At 35.2% G+C, this 21,535-nt stretch overlaps 1 protein-coding gene and 1 pseudogene across 1 annotated transcript; both read right to left on the minus strand.

The window, feature by feature from the left end:
* Positions 1-13,330: 13,330 nt before the first annotated feature.
* On the minus strand, positions 13,331-13,746 carry LOC120199896 (annotated as a pseudogene).
* Positions 13,747-14,436: 690 nt separating this feature from the next.
* LOC120199929 (zinc finger transcription factor YY1-like) lies at positions 14,437-21,535 on the minus strand. Its single transcript, XM_039200895.1, has 6 exons — positions 21,252-21,535; positions 20,979-21,037; positions 20,294-20,493; positions 19,988-20,077; positions 15,095-15,238; positions 14,437-14,980 (listed from the first exon to the last, which is right to left on the minus strand). The coding sequence occupies exons 1-6, from the start codon at positions 21,335-21,337 to the stop codon at positions 14,441-14,443; spliced, it is 1,119 nt and encodes a 372-aa protein (XP_039056826.1). The 5' UTR covers positions 21,338-21,535; the 3' UTR covers positions 14,437-14,440.

The following is a 21,535-nucleotide window of genomic DNA, read 5'->3' on the forward strand; positions in this document are numbered from 1 at the left end:
TAGCAGATGGAGATGTTGTGACAAAGTGATTGTAAATGCAGTGATAAATTTAATTATGTTTGGTGCAAACAAATGAAAATATAAAAGCAAAATAAAATGTAAATAGTATATTTCATTATAGGACTTTAACTTCCTCACAAGAAAAGCTACTACGGGAATGAGTGATAGGAGTTACTTAGGAAAATATAAGTCTACTTCTCAGAATGGTCTTACTTCTATGCATTATCTGCCCGACAAAGTTTACTAAGGGTGCCATATGCTATCTCTAGTAAGGGACTCGACAAAGTGAAGATGCCTTGGCAAAATCGGTTGGCGTAAACCCCTGCAGTGATCCTATTGGTCCAGATAGCAGGATATGTCTCGGTAATACCTTTTTGTGGCAGCATTAACATCTAACCTATTGCTCATGCACAACTCCTTTTAGACGAAGGAAATCCTAACCTTATCTCTAAGGTGGATTAGGCCTAGTTACTATCTAGAATCCCTTGCTTACGTGGTTCCTCCCTAGTTTCCCTCGAACACTAAGGATGTGCTACCTAGGCACTCTCTCGAACAATAAGTAATCACCTAAGGAATGACTACTCTCATAGCTCCTACAACCTTAAGGCATTAAAATTCATAAGCAAAACAGATTATAACATAGAAAAACAATCATTCATTAAAGCAAATATTAAATATCCAAAATAAACTCCCACCAAATAGGATTAGCTCATGGTGGGGGTTCGAAATAAGCAAGCACAAAGCAAGTTAATCCGTTCCTTACAACCCAAACGATAAAATATGAAAGCAAATAGCAAAGGGAAAGAGGAAAAGCCTTCGACGTGTACTACTTGAGCTTCCCTCGGCCACCACAAACAGTCCCAGCGAACTAGCTCCTCTCAGATACCTAGAGTGCCACTCCCTCTAGCTTGTCAACGGAGGAATGCCATGGCAAAAACGATTGACGGGAAAAAGAGAGATCTTTTTCTCTGAATTTTTAGGCTCTTGGCGGCTGTGTAAAAGTTTCCCAAGTCCCCTCAAAAAGTCAAGCTTCATCTCCTATTTATAGGGGAGAATGAACCTAGGGTTTTTTGTTAAAATTACATTAGCACCCTAAAGTTTGTTTCTTTTATGTAAGAGTCGGTGCAAAGATGGTAACTGGCCCCTGCTTTATGGCTGATTGTAGAAATCACTTTTTATGCCATGATAGCTGGCTCTTACTAAAAATATTTTTCTTCCGTTTTGATCGCTCTCGAAATGCCAACTAGTTTAGCATTTGCATTCTACTCAGCAGTCTCCTTATGTCATGAAATTTCCCTTTTGCTTTTCCTTGCTCCCAAATCCTGCACATCATCAGGCAAACACCTTCCCCATAAAGCAGCATTGATTACAAAATAAAAATACCTCGGCAAACAGAATTTCAACATATACAACTATATGCTCCTAAATGGGCTCTTAGTCAGTCAATAACTTAAGTGAAAGGGTCCCAAATATGACATTTTTATAGAGTTATCAATGTGCAGTGAAAATTCGAGGACGAATTTTCTTAAGGGGGAGAGATTTGTGTTAACTTCCTAAAAAGGCTACTTTTAAAGCCTTTTTCACTTAAGTTATTGTTTGTTTAAAAGCTCATTTTAGTCATTTTTAGGATCATGTAGTTGCATATAGTTGCATTTGTGGTGGTTGTACTATTTTATTTCTCAATGGTGATGTTTGAGGGAAAGGTGCAGTTTGTCTATGATGTGCAGGGAATAGCAAGAAAAAGGATTCTTTGGGAAGTAATGTCGCGGCATCACACGTTGCTAAAGCAAATTGAAATGCCTTGGCATTTCTGGCGCAGAAAAAGACAAAAAGATATTTCTGCATAAGGACAGCTGGCACTGGACAGCTGTCTCTGCACGTGAAGGACTGCTGTAACCGCCTGCCAGAGCTGCCAATGTACCACTGCCACTTGGAGGATAAGATTCATGCACAAAATGTGATTCTAGGGGTATGAGGGGTATTTTGTACCCAACAAACTCATCATTACCCCTAGATATTTTATTTATTTATATATGACACCTCATGGGAGAGAGAGGAGAGGACGGTGAGCACACGCATAGAGCAGAAAAATCAGATTTTTATTTTCTCTTTTTCCTTTCTTCTTCCTTGGAATATTCCTCCATTGATAAAGCTCCAAGGAGTGGCAAGCTAGGCGCCGAAAGGAGCTAGCGAGCTAGGTGGTTCGTGGTGGCCGAGAGGAGACCTCCGGTGGCGCGTCGAAGGCTTCTTCTCACTTCCCTTTTTGCTGCTATTTCTTTATATTATTTTGTGGGTTGTTGGAACGAATTTTCATGACTTTGTGTTTGGATATTTTGAACCCCACCATGAACTAACTTATTTGGTGGTGGTTGGTTGAATGGTTGTTTAAACTTTATTTTTAATGGTATATTTAAGTTTATTTTGGTTCTTTATTTGCTTTGCTTATGAATGCTTCACCATCTAGGCTTGTAAGAGGCATGAAAATGTCCATCTCTTAGATGAAGGTTAGGTATTCGGAAGAATCCTAAACTAAAAATACTTGTAAGTATTCGGAAGAAACGCAAGATAAGATCCTCATAAGCAATGGGTTATGGTATTTTCAAGGGGCTTTGAACTGGCCTAGGAATATTATAACTTAATCCCTTAGATCTCGGAAGAGACTAGGTTAGGATTTCAACGACTAAAAAGGGTGTCTTCATCAATAGGGTAGGCTGTCCAACATCGTTGAGTGAGAGCAGATGCCTTGGCACCCTATTCTGTTAGGTTGTTTTGAACACCTTAGGAAAGCCCTGTCGAGTAAGTAAAGACAAGATAGCTTAGATATACTTGAGAAATAAGTTTAGCAACCTTAGACCAATCCCTACCATTCATTTCATTGGAAGCTTGTCACGTGAGGATTATTTTCTTCTTATTTTATTTATCTTTTTATTTACTGTCTTTACCATTTCTCATTACCTCAACATTTCACCATACTCAACATTAAACATCCATCATTGCCACTGCATTTCCATTTGCTACACCATCACACCATCAATCCGCATCCACCAGTATACACATATCCATTGCCGTGACATTTGTATATATCAAGACTAACTATACTTAGATAGAATATTGCATTGCTTTGGTTAGACTTTTGTGATTTCACCCAATCCCTGTGGAGACGATACTCACTCATCATTATATTACTTGAGCGATTGTGTATACTTGCACATTATTTGCGTATATTTTATAGTACTCACAACACGCGAACAATTTGTAACATCCCAAAAAATGGGCTAGTGACCAAAATGTAATTTTTGAAAGTTTGATGATCAAAGTAGAAAATTAAGAAAAGTTTAACGACATAAATGGTATTTTTCCCAAAAAGAATATTATTCCATAAATGGATTTATTTAATGACCAAATTATAAATTTGGTAAAGTTTGGTGACTAAAGTATAAATTTTGAAAAGTTTAGGTACCAAAATGTATTTTTAAAAATTTACAAATGGTTCACAAAAATAATAAAATAAAAATAGTATTTTCACATCTTTAAAATGTTGGAAAATAATATTTAATGGTTTAATTTCATGTTTAATTTGAACATTTGGATTAAGGTGACTAAATTGTAATTTTTGAAAATCGCAAGGGTAAAATGGTAAAGTGGGAAAATATTTTGTCCATCTTTACTATGGGAAGATGATAAGGTTACTGTAGCTTGGTATTAATGTAAATATCAAGTTCATTAAGGGTAAATTAGTATGGATATTTTAATTTCAAGGGTAAATTAGTAATTTAGTATTTAATGAATTTTTAATTCATTAAATATTAAAAAAAAGATGATGAATTATCAAAGCTTCATCATCTTCTCCAGCATCTTCACGTGTGTTATCTTCCAAGGTAAGAAAATATTTCTTTTCCATTTTTGAGCCAATTTGTTTGGAATTTGAGTTAAGTTGTGAACTAGGAAAGTGATCTACGCGAAAAACGCTATCATTTGATACCAATATTTCTTTCTAATCTTGATGAATTTCAAAGATCCCAAATCTAAGGGTTTATGTTCATGATAGGATTCATGAAATTGATGATAAATCTTGATGAATCGGAGGTTATAGATTCATTTCCAAGCTTGATTTATGGTTAAAACATGTTCGATCTTTCTAGAAATTATTATGTAAAATTCGGTCAAATTATAAGTTGGAGAACTTTGTGTTCTGATGAAATTTGATTAGGGATTTGATTGTAGAGATGTTATAAGGTTGATTGAAAGTTGATTTCATGCTTGAATCGAATCAAAATCGAGCAAAATCATGAAAAACCTAGTTTTGGAACTTTAAACCATTAGGCTTTGGTCTTAAAGGATGAGAAAAATTATGGAAAAATTATGTAAGGTCTGGAAATGATGTAGAAATTATTTTACAAGCTTTGGAAAAATTCAGGGACTATTTTGTAATTTTCAAAAAGTTAAGGGACTAATTCATAATTTTTGAAAAAGTAGGGAATGGTTGCATAATTATTTAATAGTTGATATACTATGCTGGAAATTGTTGTTTTGGGATTGAAATGAGCATTTAGATGTGAAATATGACCATTTTGGAAGTTTAAAAGAATTATTAATTTAAATGCAACAATTACATAGTTGGGGTGCTTAAAGGAAATTGTACCTTTTTAAAAGTAATTGGTTGGTAATAATTCCATTACCATAATAACTGGAATTTCTTGAATTTCTGGAATTTCTGGTATTTAAAATGTAAGTGATAAAATGGTGAATGACCATTTTATATAAATTGGAAAAGTTGGTGCCAATATTAAAAGGAATTATTAAGTGTTAAATATTTTGATGGAAAATGAGTTTCAAGTATATTATGGATTTTGTTTTGGAGATGTGTTTATGTTAGTATAATACTAACATATGTATTGTTATGAAATTGTGATTTGTACAGATCGTGATTGATTTGTGACTAAGACAAGTCAAGTATAAAAGGATTATTGTGGATTATAGTGAGGAACATCTTTTAGATTTATAAAGTGTCAAGGTGAGTGCAAATTTAATTTGTACTTATGTTATAGAATAAACATTGGCTTGCGATGAGCCAGTGACGAAGTTACTATGGTAAGAAGTGACTCCTAAAATGTTATTTAAATTGTGATTCATGCATAACATTATTTATGGATGTTTTATACATCATTGGATAGGATTTGCGATAAGTCTATTTTCCATGTTGGAATGCATGATTCCATAAATACAAGCATGTGATTGATATGATGTTTATGTTTGCATGAGTACATGAAAATGGGTATATGTGTCATATGTTATTATATGTGACATGATTTACATAATTACATGTATATGCGGTATGTGATACTGAATTAAATGAATATATGAAAATATGATATCAGCTATATGATATGTCTGACATGTTATTTTATGTGACATGATCGATGTGAACATATGAGAATAAAATATGAGATACGTGAATCTAATATATGTGAATATATTCATATGTGAGCAAGATATGACATACGTGTTTATATGAACATATGAGAAATGATATAAGTTATATGATACGATCTACATGATTACATGCACATGTGATATATGTGATATGGGTTATATGAAAAGGGATCTATGAGATCATACAATAATGTTATACAATGATCTATGAGATCATACAAGAATGATACAAGTGATGTGAACTGTTATAAATGATAATACCCATGTCATGTGATATGAGAGTTAGTGGTATAGTTGGCATGCCAAGATTCGAGGGCTACATCCTTCGGGATGACAGGTTCTCCGAGACACATATTACATCCTTCGGGATGATAGGTCCTACGGGAAACAGATGACATCCTACGGGATGATAGGACCTTCGGGACACAGTTTATACGAGCTGTGGTGACAGCATATGTGTGTACAACCTCATAGTACTCACATACCTTGAGTTCTCAGTAATGTTCATGGGCTTATAAAAGATATCAGTACTATACATGGGCTAATACATTGGCTAATACATGGACTAATAGATGAGATTATAAAAGATATCAGTATTGTGCATGGGCTATAAAAGATATCAAAAGTGCTTGCATTATTATATGATCATGTTATTATTGTTTACACTGAATCAAAAGTATACATGGGCTAGTACATGGGTTATTAAAAGAGATAGCATAAATACAATATATGTTATGTATATGTTTTGTTATATGAAATATATTCCAAGAGTTATATGTGATACTGTGTGTATTGTTGAGTGAAATGTATTACATGATAATAATAGAGATCATGATAATGATGTTGATGTTGATAATGATGGCATATGTACATGTATGCATTATGTTATATGAAATGTTATATGGTTTCTATTATATGTTTTATATGCCTCACTAAGTCAACGACTTAGTGTGTGATTGTTTCACACGTAGGTTCCGAGAAGAAGTAGAATGATAAAAGTTAAGCAAGACATGCAAGTTTCTCCTTTCCAAAGATTATATCATAAAAGAATTGAATATTATGTATTTTGTAAACTGATTATAATTGGCATATAAATAAAGATTTGAATCCGCTATGCGCTAATAAGTTTTGTAAAATCTTATGATTGTATTTATGTAAAATTATTCAGTTGATTTAGTGAAAGTTTTAAAATTATTCACTATTTTGTACAAGTAAATGATTTTGAAAAGTCAATGCGACACCTCGAACTTGTATCCGGGTTGGGTACGGGTTTGGGGTGATACACCGACGTTCCACATAAGAAACTTGAAATCAAGGATCTCAACTTCATTTCCACCGATAAAGGCATTTTAAACAGAGATATAAAGTACACCGGAAGATTGGCTAGGACTGATTGGATAAGTGTAATCCTCCCCCCAAACGAAAGTAACTTACCTTTCTAACCTGTTAACCGAGTTTAAACTCTATAAATTTTGGGATTCCATAAATCTTTTGAATTCCTTCGTTTACCTACTAAAAGACTAAGATAGGTCATAGGTAAACTATATTGCGAACACTAGATGAGAGAAGCCCATTCTGCTAAAATTTCTGGTGCTACATTAATTCCGACTAGCTTTGATTTCTTCAGATTGAGACTAAGACCAGTTGCCATTTCAAATATTCTTAAAATTCTCTTCACGTTCACTAGAGAGCCTTCATTAGCCTTTAAGAAAATCAGTAGATCATTCGTTGATCGCTTGGAAATGTATATGCTAAGGCAAGCAAATATGTACAAGTATACACAGTCGAATCAAGTAATAAAGGGTGAGTGAGTTATCGTCTCCTCAGGGATTGGTAGGCCTTTTTAAGTTTCACCACAACTATAACTAGTTGGCACGAGCTAGTTCCTGAAGTCTTGTCAAACTAGAAAACTATTAGTAATAGATTAAACAAGATAAAGCAAAAATATTATAAAGTATGGTCATAGAAAAGTTTCGTCGATGCAAAGTAAATATGTGAAATTACCAAATTAAAATAAGCAAGGCAAAGACAAACGTTGATTCAAATATATTCAAAACAACCTCACATATTCAGACTTTTCACATAGCACTCATGTTAGTCTTTTGCTATGACAAGCAATTATTTTAAGTCTGGAATAATTTGTTATAATATGCTTAAGCTGCCCGACAGGATTACTGAGTATTCTTAGACGGTTGTTATAGCAATACTACTCAGCGTTAACTATAACACTTGGTTTGTTAGACTGTTGTTGTAGCAATACCTCTCAGCGTGAACAATAATCGTTGTCTATCCTACTCTAGCATCTATCTCTTTTAGTCGATTGAAACTCTCTCCTTATCTCTAAGGTATGCATGTTAGAACATCACCGTCCCGAATCTATTACATTGTTCACGTAGATCTATCTTAATTCTCTCGAATCTAAGAATCAATGTCTAGGCAAACGATAATCTCTCGAAGCTCTTACAATGTCAAGACGTGTTTCACCTAGAACTAGACAATCTCTCAAAGCTCTTACAGTGTCAAGGCAAAATATTTAAACAGAACAAAACAGAGAGTCATCATAATGTGTCATTCATAAAACATAAAATAATTGTCTTAGCAAAACAAAAACTAACACCAAGTAATTAAATTAAGAACAAAGGAAGAACGACTCCCAAACAGGGGGCTCTGTCGTGATATCTCTGACTAGAACCGCGCCTGTCCTGGCGGCCAACCTCTCTCGAGGCCTGACTGACGCTCTGCTACAGCCTGGCTATGGAGGACACCAATGATAGTCGGGTGGGAGAACGGTGGAAAAGCACTGCAGTTGCTCGCTCCACGCTTCAGTTAAAGCTCTTCTTGCTTCCTTGCCTCTTCTTTTTGGTGGCTGTGACTGAGTATTTATTAAGGGAAATCTCTTAGGGTTTTGCATAATTAAAGATTCACTAAATGCTCATGTTTTCTTGTCCAAGCTAAAAAAGGAAATGCGGCTAGCTGTTGTCAGAATATTGAGGGCTTGATTGCTCGTGAGGGTAGTTGTACAACTGGCATGTGACATAAGCAATTCGTCATATCCGCTTCAGACTTGCAAGATAAACCTTGCCTTGGTGAGATAAATATGCTCCTCAATGTCTTTGTCTTCTATGTTCCATTGGCCCTTGCGAAATACATTGTCACGACTGAAATGTTCATCCTTAGTTAATTTTCTGCACACACACAATCCACACAAGCCCCTTTCTCCTCAGCAGCATCACTCAAACCAAATAAATCTTGCTTAGGAAAAACTTATCCACCACATACAATTATAACCTAAATGCAACTAAATACAACTAATATACTATGAACACTTTGTTTAGACGAGCAATAACTTAAGTAAAAATACTAGAAATAGAGTATTTTTATGGAGTTATCATCCGTAAACTAAATGTGCGAAACTACTATATCTGAGTTGCCCACTCTAAAGCCTTTAATTAGATCTGCATCCAACGCTTTCTTGAAGAGACATCTAAGAGCTTCACCAACCAAGTTGAACAGCAAGGGGGACAAATAACACTCATGCCTCAACCATCTCTTGGACTTGAACTTCTCATACGGTACTCCAATCACCAAAAACAAATATAGTAGCATAAGAAACACAACACCTAATCCACTTTCTCCATCTTTTACCGAGCTTTATTCTTCTCATAACGAAATCAAGAAAAATCCAGTCAACTGAATCATAGGCCTTTCTGAAATCCACTTTTAAGATGGATGATTTCTTCTTCCTTCTAATAACATCGTTAACAACCTCGTTTTCAATTAGAGCACAATCTAAAATCTGTTTACCGGACATAAAGGCAAACTGAGAGTCACCCACCACTTCTTTAACACAACCAGCTAGTCTCATTGACAACACTTTTGCCAGGATTTTATACAGGCTTCCCACTAGGGAATTGACTTATAATCCTTTAAAGTTTTTGAAGCAATTCTTTTTGGGATTAAAGCGATGAATGAGTGCCCCCAAAGAATCATCAAGTTGCTTCCCTTTGTAGAATTCTGCAAAGAAGAACATAATATCGTCTTTGACTTCGTTCCAGAATTTCTTGTAAAAACGATGTTAAATCCATCTGGACTCGGAGCTCTCGATCCGTCCATAGAACTAATGGTATTCCATACTTCAATCTTGGAAAAATGGACCTCCAGCGCACGCTTAGAGCTTGGCCGAATAGTACTCAACCCAACATCCAACTTCTTTACTGGAATGGTTTTGACCTCATCAAAATTACTTTTAAAATGGTTCTCGAAAGCCTTAGATATCTTTTTCAGATTCTGGATCACAATGTTCTCGAGTCTTACTCTTGTTATCGAACTGACACTACCTCTTCTTACTGCAGTAAGATGGAAAAAATTTGTGTTGCGATCACCCACCTTAAACCACTTTAGTCTTGATTTTGAAGCCATTCCCTTTCTTCTCTTTTGTATCTTGCACACAACTCGTTCTTTAAGGATCTGATTTCACTTATCATTAATTATACTTAAAATTGACTTTGTCTAAAGAATTTTTTGTTAAAAATAAATGCCTAATATTTTTTTCCGATGCCTATTGTTAAAAAGAACCGTTAAATGACATGTTTCACGTTTAGATTTAAAAATAAAATAAGTTATATAGTTATTCTTTAGGCACCAAAAGTCAATTTTGAGTATAGTATAGATAATTATTTTTATATTAACCCATTAAGTTTTTGTGATTCTTTATTCAAATCAATCAAGAAAGATTATATAGTCATCCGATAAATGAAATAAGTTACATTAAACACAATATAATCTACGGACTAACAACCTAATTATAAAAAATATTATGATTTAGATATCCAATTAGTTGAATACTACTAAAAATACTTCTTTATATTGATTATTTAAAACATTATTTAATAAAGCAAAAATAAATGCAGAAACCCATTCGATACTGTGAATCAGTATTAAGAAAATTATTTTTTGCGAACGGAATCAAAACAATATTTTAAGAATAGTAGAGTGGAAAAAGAATCATATGAAACAAACGGCGTTTTGTCTTTCAATATTTGTAGAGAAAAGGCCGTTTTGAGGTGTATATGTAAATAATAAAATAATCATAAAATTCGAATATATATCATAGATAAGTCTGTCCTAAAAGACGAGGAGACAGTGTGCTACTTTTTAAACGAGGCCCTTAAAATATTTTATACTAAGATGATATTATAAAGCATCAAAATTTATCATATTACGACTGTTATACTTGCTAATGAACGGACGTAATCATAAAATATATACGAATATTACCATTAAAAAATATAAGAAGGTATAGTCGTTGGCATTTTTCATCACAAGGCAAAGCAGCCAATTCCAAGACGACGGCGCCTCCAACTCTCCATGTAAATGTTTATTTAAGGGTTTAGGGTTTGTACATGCTGGCTTTTTGGACATTAAGCGTAAGTTGTCCGCAGGTGAGTTGAAACTCGTGCAACACGTGGTTTGAATCGGAACGGCAGTTGATCTTTTCAACAATTTAAAATTATCGTATATTTTAAATAATTTTATATTTTTTTATTAAAAATTCATTTTTATCTCCTAAAATCGTATAAATCTAAGTTCGTCATCCCTAATATAAGATCATGCGTACTCCCGATATTATCCTTGAGCTTAGATTTTGTTAAGTCATGTTATGTTTCTAATCGTGATTAATGCATTTGAATGTCGCGGGTAAAAACTGAGTCAGAATATCAGTTCGAGGACTAAAATATAGTTTACATAAAAAGTGTAGGGAGCAATCTATAATTAATCCATATCTTGTTTGAGGGCTTGGCAGCTCAGGAGCAACCAAATTAGACTTCAAATTTTTCAGCTGCAAACCCTTTTGACTAGAAATGAATCTGCTGGATCTCGGAAGTTCTACTATGCGACTATTTAATATAAGGCTAAAATGAGATGTTGTTGGTTTTGTTATTATTTAAATAACAAAATTGATAATAAAAAAAATAACCTAAAACATTATTATTTTTATCTAAAACATCAATTTTTTTAATATTTTTGATAAAAATGTCCAATAATAATAAAATCGGTAGAAAAAAATAATAAAATCGGTAGCGTTTCACCAAAATCAATAAAGCGCACAAAAATAAAAAAAAATCGATAGAAATAATAATATTTCCGATAATTTTTTACCGATTTTATTATTTAAATAATAATAAAACTAATAACGTCTTTTTTTAATCATATATTAAAGGTGTTGAACATTTTTCGACCCTAATAACCTAAAAAAAAAATTACGTATTGGGTTGACATATTGGCGTTAGTTTCAAAGATTAAATTTTGAAACTCTCTATATTAGCAGCAAATTCAGCCCTGCAATTTTCGTCCTTGAAAAGCTAATTAATTTCAGCAATCCAAGTACATCATCTCGTCCGCTGCTTCAATTTCATTTTCTTGACCCGTTTACCTTTCAAATTCAACTTTTTGAATCCCTTTAATTTTAATGATTATTTTATAATTTTTGAAACTTAATGATTAAAAAAAGGTATTATAATAATTAACGAACCTATCAATCAATCCCCTAAAATTTTAAACAAAGCTAATTCACCTACTTCTTACATTATATGAAAAAATAGTATTGACGACAAAAACATCTTTAAGAGGCGTTTGGATCAGGTTATGTGAGATTATCGGAGGAATGGAATATGATTCTTCCGTTTGGATTGCAAAGATTCTTAACCCCGGTAATAAGTTATTCCCAACAGTGATATTTTGGGGACTTATTACCGGGAATGTGATTTCTCCTTTCCTTCGGTATCGTTACATTCCCGACATTTTGGACTAAAATGCCCTTAATTTTTTTTTCAAAAATATTCTTCTTCTGTCGTTGAAAAAAAAATTCTACGAATGTTAAATTACAAATTTATCCTTAAACTATTTTAGATTTACAAAAAAGTCCATTATTAGAATTTTATACGAAGTTCAGGGGTTAAAATAAAATTTTACTATTTCATTAAACCTATTTATCTTTTTTATTTTGTAAAAAAATTATATAAATTTTATGAATTTACATTTTTTAAAGAAAATATATAATTGTTAAAAATATATATAATAAAGACAATTTAGTAAAATATGCATTTTAATAATCTTTTATTCATTTAACCAAGCATTGTAATTTTACATTCCAACTAAATGAACCAAACACAACAATGCAACATTCCCAGTAATGTGTTAGGTAATGTTACATTCCGGTAATCCTATTCCGCCGGTAATCATACATTCCGTGAACCAAACGCACCATTAGACATTATCCAAAGCAAACATGCATGCACTTCACCTCTTTTAATTTCCTCTTCATTAAATGAAGCTCGAACTGCAAGTTGTGTGTTTTGATTTCCAAAACAATTAGTTTATTTTGTTGGCAACTTTGAATGATCCCATAATTTATTGTCAATGGTCTAAGATGATGGGATGAGAGGACTGCTTGACTGTACATTTTAATCTGCTATTTTTTTAATACCCAGATTTAAATACACTACTTGGACCAGCTCTGCATTTTCTTTTCTTGATGGGAAAAAAGTAATATTTGTTTGGTTGTATAGAAACTATGGAGTGTGGACTCGGATTTGTTTAATAAGTGAAGTATAAATGATAATGAATGAGACAGATGAAGCTGCATCACTAAATAAGACCAGGCTGGACTTTTCTTTTATGGTGGTCATATCAAAGATTTACAATGAAAATAAACAAAAAAATAAATCTGCCAAATCCATGAAAATTTGTGTTTTGAATTTTAAAAACAGCTCAAAAGATACGAATTTAGTTGGGAATTGAAAACAATCGGAGTTCCACATCCATGAAGGATGAAAGCAAATCACATTACAAATTTGCCAAAGAAAAAGCAAGACATATATCATGAGTAAGGTTACGCTCACTCGGCCTCTTCCAAAGATGCTTCAATTCGAAGAAGAACGACCCCACAGCAACTCCAACGAGAACAAGTCCATTCATGATGGCTGCAATCCTGAATATCTCACCCACCGCATTACACGTCGAAGACAAGGCTCCACCGCCTCTGCTTTTCCCCTTGGACGGAGCTTTGAGCGAGCTCACAACCTTTGCAAACGACTGCTCGAGGCACACCGGCTGGCCTAGTGAGACCACATTGTTGTGAGCTTTTAGCCCACCAAAGGAATTCAGTCCTGTGATGTAATTCACTTTGACCGAAGTTCTTCTCCCAAGACTGCCAACACCGGCAGCAGCCGATTCGGGCAGACACAGTGTGGCTGAGGCTGTTGTTGCCATTGCTGTACGAGAAAGGTAAGGTTTGAAATTTATGAACCAAGAGATGAAAACTAATGAAAAAGGGATCAGAAGAAGAAATTTATGAACTAAGAGATAAAAACTAATGAAAAAGGGATCAGAAGAGAGTGGATAAGGTGAGGTGAGAATGGATGGCTGCAAAGGCGATTAGATGAACTTAGAGAGTGTGGAGAAAAGGATTCCGTAGCTTTAAATGATGGCCATAAGAAATTTGAGATTCTGATAATGCCAATGGAAATTGTCGATCATATCGAGTAGCACCAACGATATATTCGATCACATATATTTCTGTTGGTATATACTTCGATTGAACTTATACCAACATAAATATGTTCGATCACGTATTTATGTTGGTATATATTAACGACAATGTTAATTCAATTCACTGCATTTTTAGTCTGTTAAAGCACTATTTGATCAGATTCAGGGACTCAAACAAAAGAAACTTAGTTCACTGTTTGATATGTAACAACTGCCTTGATGTTGATCACATACACTAGAAGAACTTAAAAAGAGAGATGTATCATCAAGCAAAAAGAAATTTACTAAAATATATTTATAAATCATACCCTTAAACTGTAAAAGGCAAAAGAGAAGGTGGTGCGAGATTCTCTTTTCCCCAACATCACATACCTTTCCTGTAACAGAAAGGGACCAAAGAGGGGAACGGTTGCTAAATACCCAACATCACATTTATTCAGTAGTATGAAAGTCTGCTCTAATCTTCGTATTCCGTCTCTTCGTCATCCTCTTCATTGTTTTCCCTATACCTCCATCCATCCTCTACATTGTCACGGTCTTCTTCCGTTTCTTCGCTATCCTCTTCCTCGAATACTTGTTCTTTGACCGGCCATTGTTTTTTGGGTATTGGCAAAGTGGCAGGGGAAGGGCTCGAGCCTTTCTGCCTTGCAATCTTTGCAGGGGGCATCTTCACGTTTGGCTTGGCCCTACTCTGCTTCTTACTTTTTCCATTAACTCGCTTTCTAGCATAAGCATCATGATCACTGCCTTCATCCATCTCATTATCGGCATTAGGTGTGGCGTTCTCGGCATTCTCATCTGACATATGACCTGGATGCTCTCTCCTTAAATGGAGTTTTAGTTTGTATTCATGTATGTAAGCTTTCTCACAACCTTCGTAAGGGCAGGCATAAGGGCGATCAGATGAGGCAGAACCATAGGCACCACCAGCAGACTTTGGTGTTTTAATTATCTTCTCTAAAGGCGGGGTATATTTTGCCACTTCTGGTGTCGAGTTCTATCAAGTGCAAAGGTCAAGTTCGGATCAGAATTAATATATCAAGGTTAATAAGATGGCATGAATGTCATGTTATACAAATCAGGAACATGTTATGACAGCAATGTTGCAAACCTTTTCATGGTGGGATGTAATGTGGTTCTTTAGCTTGTACTCATGAGCGTATCTCTTTCCACAATCTGGGTATGGACAGATATGGTAGTTTTCTAGTGAATGTGTTCTCATGTGCGACCTCAGGTTGAAATCCAAGGAGAATGCCTGTCATTCTCACAACCAACTCCATCAGAAGTCGGACCAATATAAAGGGCAAGCATGTTATGTCTATATACTCATGCCCAAAAAAACATATTAATAAAGGAAGCCTCTGAAGCAAAAACTGTAGGAATTATAGAAATGAGTTGTCAATCCCTTAAGTTAAGAGATTCTATAATTATTTTCTATTTTTCAATCCCTTATTTCAAGGGATTACATCTCCTAGGATTAATTTCATTTCTTAGAGTTTCCTAGTTTAGAGGCATAATTTGTATATAAATATGTAATATGTTCTACTGAATGTACACAAGAATAAAAATAACAGACTTGTCTGTTTTCTACAGTCTGTTTTCTACACAGTCTGTTTTCTACATGGTATCAGGTTAGAGCAATCAATCCGATTTCCGCTTCGCTTTAAATCAATTCCTATTCAACTCTATTTTTTTCATGGCTAATCCGGATCCCTCAGCATCCGAAATCACTTCCCAGACCAGCCCCTCTCAATCTGATTTTCAGATTTCAAATTTCAAATTTTCAAAGCAACAGAGGAAAAATCGCCTTTGGTGTGAACATTGTAAGAAGCCAGGCCATATGATAGATCAATGTTGGAAGCTACACGGAAAATCAGCCGATTGGCAGCCCACACGGTCCAGGTTTCAAAAGGAGCCTCATATTGCCTCTCAAGATGATTCCTCAAGCAGTTTTAGCAAGAAACAGATAGAGGAACTGTAGCAGATTTCGAGCAGTATGACAACCAAGCCTACAAATGTGACTTATACTACTACTGATGGAAATAATCCATATGCTTCCTCGGTACAATGGATAATAGACTCGTGTGCATCAGATCATATGACAGGAAATATTGATCTCTTGGAGGAATATAGTGAAAGCAGCTTACCAGCTTCTATCAAAATAGCAGATGGCTCTCTCACTACAGTCAAAGGGAGTGGTTCTGTTACATTAAACAAAAATCTACTACTTCATAATGTCCTCTATGTTCCTAGACTTGCATGCAATCTGTTGTCAGTCAGCAAATTAATTAAAGATTTTGGTTGTAATGTTATGTTTGGTACTGGTGGTTGCATTTTTCAGGCACAGGGCTCGAAGAGGGTGATTGGCAGTGCTAGGCTGGGCAAAGGATTGTACACCCTTGGAGGTAAAGCATCTCATAATCATGCCTTATCCAGTGCTCTTAGGAAACCATTTTTATCTTCTGATCTCAATACCAATAAAATTATGTTATGGCACTCTAGATTAGGTCATCCTAATTTTTTCTATCTTTCCAAAATGTTACCGAACTTATTCATTAATAAAGATCCATCTTTGTTTTCCTGTGAAATTTGTCAAATGGCCAAACACACCAGAAAACCATATATTCCAACCAAATTTGAACCAACACCACCTTTTTCCATCATCCATAGTGACATTTAGGGCCCTTCTCCTGTCAAAAGTATTTCTGGGTATAAGTGGTTTGTGTCTTTTATAGATGATTACTCTAGGACAACATGGGTTTTCTTAATGAGAGAAAAATATGAGGTTGAGTCTCTCTTTAGAAGTTTTTATCAAAAAGTTGAAACCCAATTTGACACAAAAAATAAAAATTCTAAAGAGTGACAATGAGAGTGAGTATTTTAATAAAACCATTGGGTATTTCTTTAAGGAAAAAGGCATTGTTCACCTTACTTCTTGTGTCAACACACCTCAACAAAACGGGGTAGCAGAAAGGAAAAATAGACATCTTCTAGAGGTTACTAGGTCTCTTATGTTTACTGCTAATGCTCCTAAGTATCTTTGGGGGAAGCTCTTCTTACAGCCACTTACCTCATCAATAGAATGCCAAGTAAGACCTTAGATTTCAAAATTCCTACTAAGGTTTTGTTTCAGCTGTATCCCCATTTTAAACTTTTAAACTCAAGTCTTTCTCCTCAGGTGTTTGGGTGTACAACCTTTGTTCATATCCACAACAGAGGGAAATTAGATCCTAGGTCCATAAAGTGTGTGTTCTTGGGCTATTCTTCGAGTCAGAAGGGTTACAAGTGTTACCTTCCACAAAAAAGAAATATGTCTCCTTTGATGTTACATTTTTTGAAAACCAACCTTATTTTTCAAGAACAGAAATTCAGGGGGAGAGTTACAAGGAATTTCAGCCTGTTCAAACCTATATTTCTTTACAGCCTATTAGTTACAAGGAATTTCAACATGTTCAAACCGATATTTCTTTACAGCTTATCCTTTCCTTACCTATTACTGTCTCTCCAAAGCCGGCTAGCACTGTCCCAGTTCCTAGGGAGGGTGATGGGAATAACCTAAATAACTCTGATGAATTACCTTCCTCCTTATCTCAGCACTCTAGTCCGTGCAAAACACTTTCCACCACTACCAAAAATGCACCTAACAATGACCCTGAAACCATAACTCCCCAACCGAAACAACTCAGTGTTTACTCAAGAAGAAGGAAATATGTTGCTGAAGAAATCAGTCAGCCTAGCATTTGCCAAGAACCAGATTCGGATCCTGTTGCAACTGAAACAGAAGGTAATGATGGTTACCAAGAGGCTACTACTGTTGATCTTGATAACTTTCCTATTACTATTAGGAAGGGGGTAAGAAAATGCACTACTCATCCCATAAGTATGTTGCATATGGGAAATTACAGTCTAATTTCAGGGCCTTCACTGCCAGCATTAACACTGTGAAAATCCCAAGAAATGTGACAAAAGCATTTCAATCTCCTGAGTGGAAAAAGGTTGTGGAAGAAGAGATAAAAGTGTTGCAAAAGAATAAGGCATAGAGTTTGACAGATTTGCCAAAAGGGAAGAGAGTTGTTGGATGCAGGTGGATATTCACAGTCAAATATCATTCGGATGGGAGTGTGGAAAGATACAAGGCAAGGCTGGTTGCTAAAGGTTTTTCTCAGTCCTATGGCATCGACTACCAGGAGACTTTTGCACCGGTTGCAAAATTGAATACCATCAGAATATTGTTATCAGTAGCTGTTAACATGGACTGGAAATTGCATCAGCTGGACATAAAGGATGCTTTTCTGAATGGGAACCTTGAAGATGAGGTATACATGGAGGTCCCCCCCGGATTAGAAGGAAAGGTCACTAAGAAAACTGTGTGCAAGCTCAATAAATCCTTATACGGCTTAAACAGTCTCCCAGGGCTTGGTTTGATCGATTTGCTAAGGCTATGAAACAGAATGGTTTCAAACAAAGCCAAGCGGATCACACATTATTCAGAAAAATTACACCGAGTGGTAAGATAACCCTCCTAATTGTCTATGTAGATGATATGATTATAACTGGCAGTGATATAGAAGAAATAGAAAAGCTAAAGATGAATCTTGCAAAGGAGTTTGAAACCAAGGATTTAGGGAGTATGAGGTATTTCCTGGGTATGGAAGTTGCAAGGTCCGAGGAAGGGCTGGTCATAAACCAGCGTAAGTATGTTTTGGATCTTCTTGCAGAAACTGGGATGCTCGACTGCAAACCAGTTGAAACTCCAATGGAGCCAGGCTTGAAATTTTGCAAGGAAAGGACTGGAAATCCAGTAAACAAGGAAACCTACCAAAGGTTAGTTAGGAAGTTAATCTACCTCTCACTGACCAGGCCTAATATTGCATACTCAGTGAGCATTGTCAGCCAACATATGAGTGATCCTCGAGAAGAACATTTGGAAGCTGTTAACAGAATTTTAAGGTTCTTGAAATTTACCCCAGGAGTTGGACTTATATTTAGAAAAAATCAAGACAGAACAGTGAAGGTTTATACGGATGCAAGCTGGGAGGTGAATTAACTGATAGAAGGTCAGTTAGTGGCTACTGTACCTACGTTTGGGGTAATTTGGCGACTTGGAGAAGAAACAAGTTGTTGTCTCTCGAAGTAGTGTTGAGTCAGAGTTTAGAGCAATGGCTCTCGGAATATGTGAAGGAATGTGGATTAAAAGATTGCTCACAGAACTAGACTTAGATGACAAGAAGAATTTTGAGATTTTTAGTGACAGTCAATCAGCTATGAGTATAGCAAAAAACCCAGTGCAGCATGATAGAACGAAACATATTGAGATAGACAGACATTTTATTTACGAGAAGGTCAACAATGGAGTTGCAAAACTGCAGTACATTCCGACGAAGAAACAGCTGGCAGATATCTTCACCAAAGCCCTTCCACGAGTGACTTTTGATGAGATGTCATTCAAACTGGGTATATACAACATATATACACCAGTTTGATACCCAGTTTGAGGGGGAGTGTAGGAATTATAGAAATGAGTTGTCAATCCCTTAAGTTAAGAGATTCTGTAATTATTTTCTGTTTTTCAATCCCTTATTTCAAGGGATTACATCTCCTAGGATTAGTTTCCTTTCTTAGAGTTTCCTAGTTTAGAGGCATAATTTGTATATAAATATGTAATATGATCTACTGAATGTACACAAGAATAAAAATAACAGACTTGTTTGTTTTCTACAGTCTGTTTTCTACACAGTCTGTTTTCTACAAAAACAACAGTTGCAGAAGACCCTGTCACCAGGCATTGTACAAAACTAGGTTTATAAAATCACAAATGTTCCACTTAGCGATTTCAAATAGTTTATATGGTTTAAAATTAAGGTTCAGTGTCCCCATCTCCTATAAAAGAGCAATTAAAAATTTCACATTAAAAGAGAAGATGCCCAAAACAAGAAATGGAACAAGCATGTAAACTATATGTATTAAAAGGAAAATGTTTAATAGAATGAGATAGATTTAACACCTTTCCACAACCTTCATGCGGGCATATAAAATGTCTCTCTCCAGTGTGAATGAGGAAGTGTCTTTTCAGTTTTGAACTATCCAAAAATTTCTGCAGAATTAACAAACAGTATACCACATTAGCAACTACCAAGGGAACAATATACATATATGCCAAAAAAACACTGTAACAAACACCAATGAATAACTTTCAAACTAAGCATTTACATAGTTCCCAAGAAAGCATAAATCAGAACTGCTTCATTATGTAAGAGTGATTCTTAAGGACTTTATTGTTCATCAGAAGTAGAAATATTAAACAAGATACCTTCCCACAATCCTCATAGTGACAAATATATTGTCTCTCTCCATGAATGTGTGAATGCTTTCTCAAAGCACCAGCATCAATAAACGTCTTTCCACAGCCTTCATAGCTGCAAAGGAAAAGAACTTCAGTAGTAGGCTCTGGTTCAGGCTCTGGTGCTTCAGACTCTTTCTCCTTTTCATCCAACGCCTTCAAGGTGTGCTCTAAACAAAACAATCGGGTGAGGAAGGTTAGGTAGGAGAGAAGTACAAAGAAGAAGATGACAACAGAAATCCCTATGGGATGATTCATTCACCACACCTCCCTATGGGCTTGAAATTATGCTCAGAATCTATTATTTAAAATAAAATAAACCGAACACGCAAGATGTTATCCTTCCAACCTACACTGTATTGAAGATATAATGAAGGGAGTCTCCAAAAAAATGTGAAAACGAATATAGAGTATAGACCATATTTCTATCACCAAACAAAGACTGTCAGGATATTCGGATTTAACTCATCACAGGCACACTTAAACATTATATAAAAAACAAGACTGCTTTAATCTAAATTCTATTTCAAAGCTAAACAAGCCGTGACACTTTGCATAGGAACTGTCTATTTTTACATTGCAAAAGAAAAGAAATCAGGTCAAAGTTACAAATAACTAACAGAAAAGCATATAGAAAAAAAAACATAGAACTCACCATTTACCCATTTCAAAATCATGCACTTTCCACCCGTTGCTACAACATCTTGAGGCACCCTAAACAAAATTTCGGGTCAGATCATTGACATTGTCTATAATAAAAAGAAAGAAATTGATAACTAAACCATGTAAAAATCTCGGTTAAGATATCCAATTTGCATCCATGCTACATAAAAAGGAAAATTGAGCGTACTTGAACTCTCAAATCAATAAATAATCAATAGCAGAAAGCAATTAAAAAGCATTGATAACAAAAAGAGGTTTAATTTACCATCTTTTGAACCATTTAACAGCAGGAGCCTTAGATTTGAGAAGTGGCCGTCTCTCGAATATATTGTGAGCGTACTGCATCTCCATCCGTTGCCTTTACGATTTTATAGGGTTTCATATAGCAGCGTCGCGGCCGCTATTTCACAGTAGAGGCGCCGTCCGCCACCGCTGAAGAACCTAAATAGCGGTGTGAACAAATTTCACACCAAATAGCAGCGGATCGTTGCCGCAAATTGCAGAGGAAAGGAAAATAGCTTAGATATTTCTGTGGAAAATAAAATTCTC

Source organism: Hibiscus syriacus, unplaced genomic scaffold (genome assembly GCF_006381635.1).
Source record: "Hibiscus syriacus cultivar Baekdansim isolate YM2019G1 unplaced genomic scaffold, ASM638163v2 tig00005712_pilon, whole genome shotgun sequence".
Lineage (NCBI taxonomy): Eukaryota > Viridiplantae > Streptophyta > Magnoliopsida > Malvales > Malvaceae > Hibiscus > Hibiscus syriacus.

Bases quoted from the DNA above. Each gene is read 5' to 3' on its own strand.
- LOC120199929 (XM_039200895.1), bottom strand. From the start codon at position 21,337: ATGGAGATGCAGTACGCTCACAATATATTCGAGAGACGGCCACTTCTC. The intron at 15,239-19,987 runs GTGTTAAATCTA...TGAGAATGACAG, and splicing joins CGCATGAAGGTTGTGGAAAG to GCATTCTCCTTGGATTTCAA. The intron at 14,981-15,094 runs GTTTGCAACATT...TGCACTTGATAG, and splicing joins TTACATCCCACCATGAAAAG to AACTCGACACCAGAAGTGGC.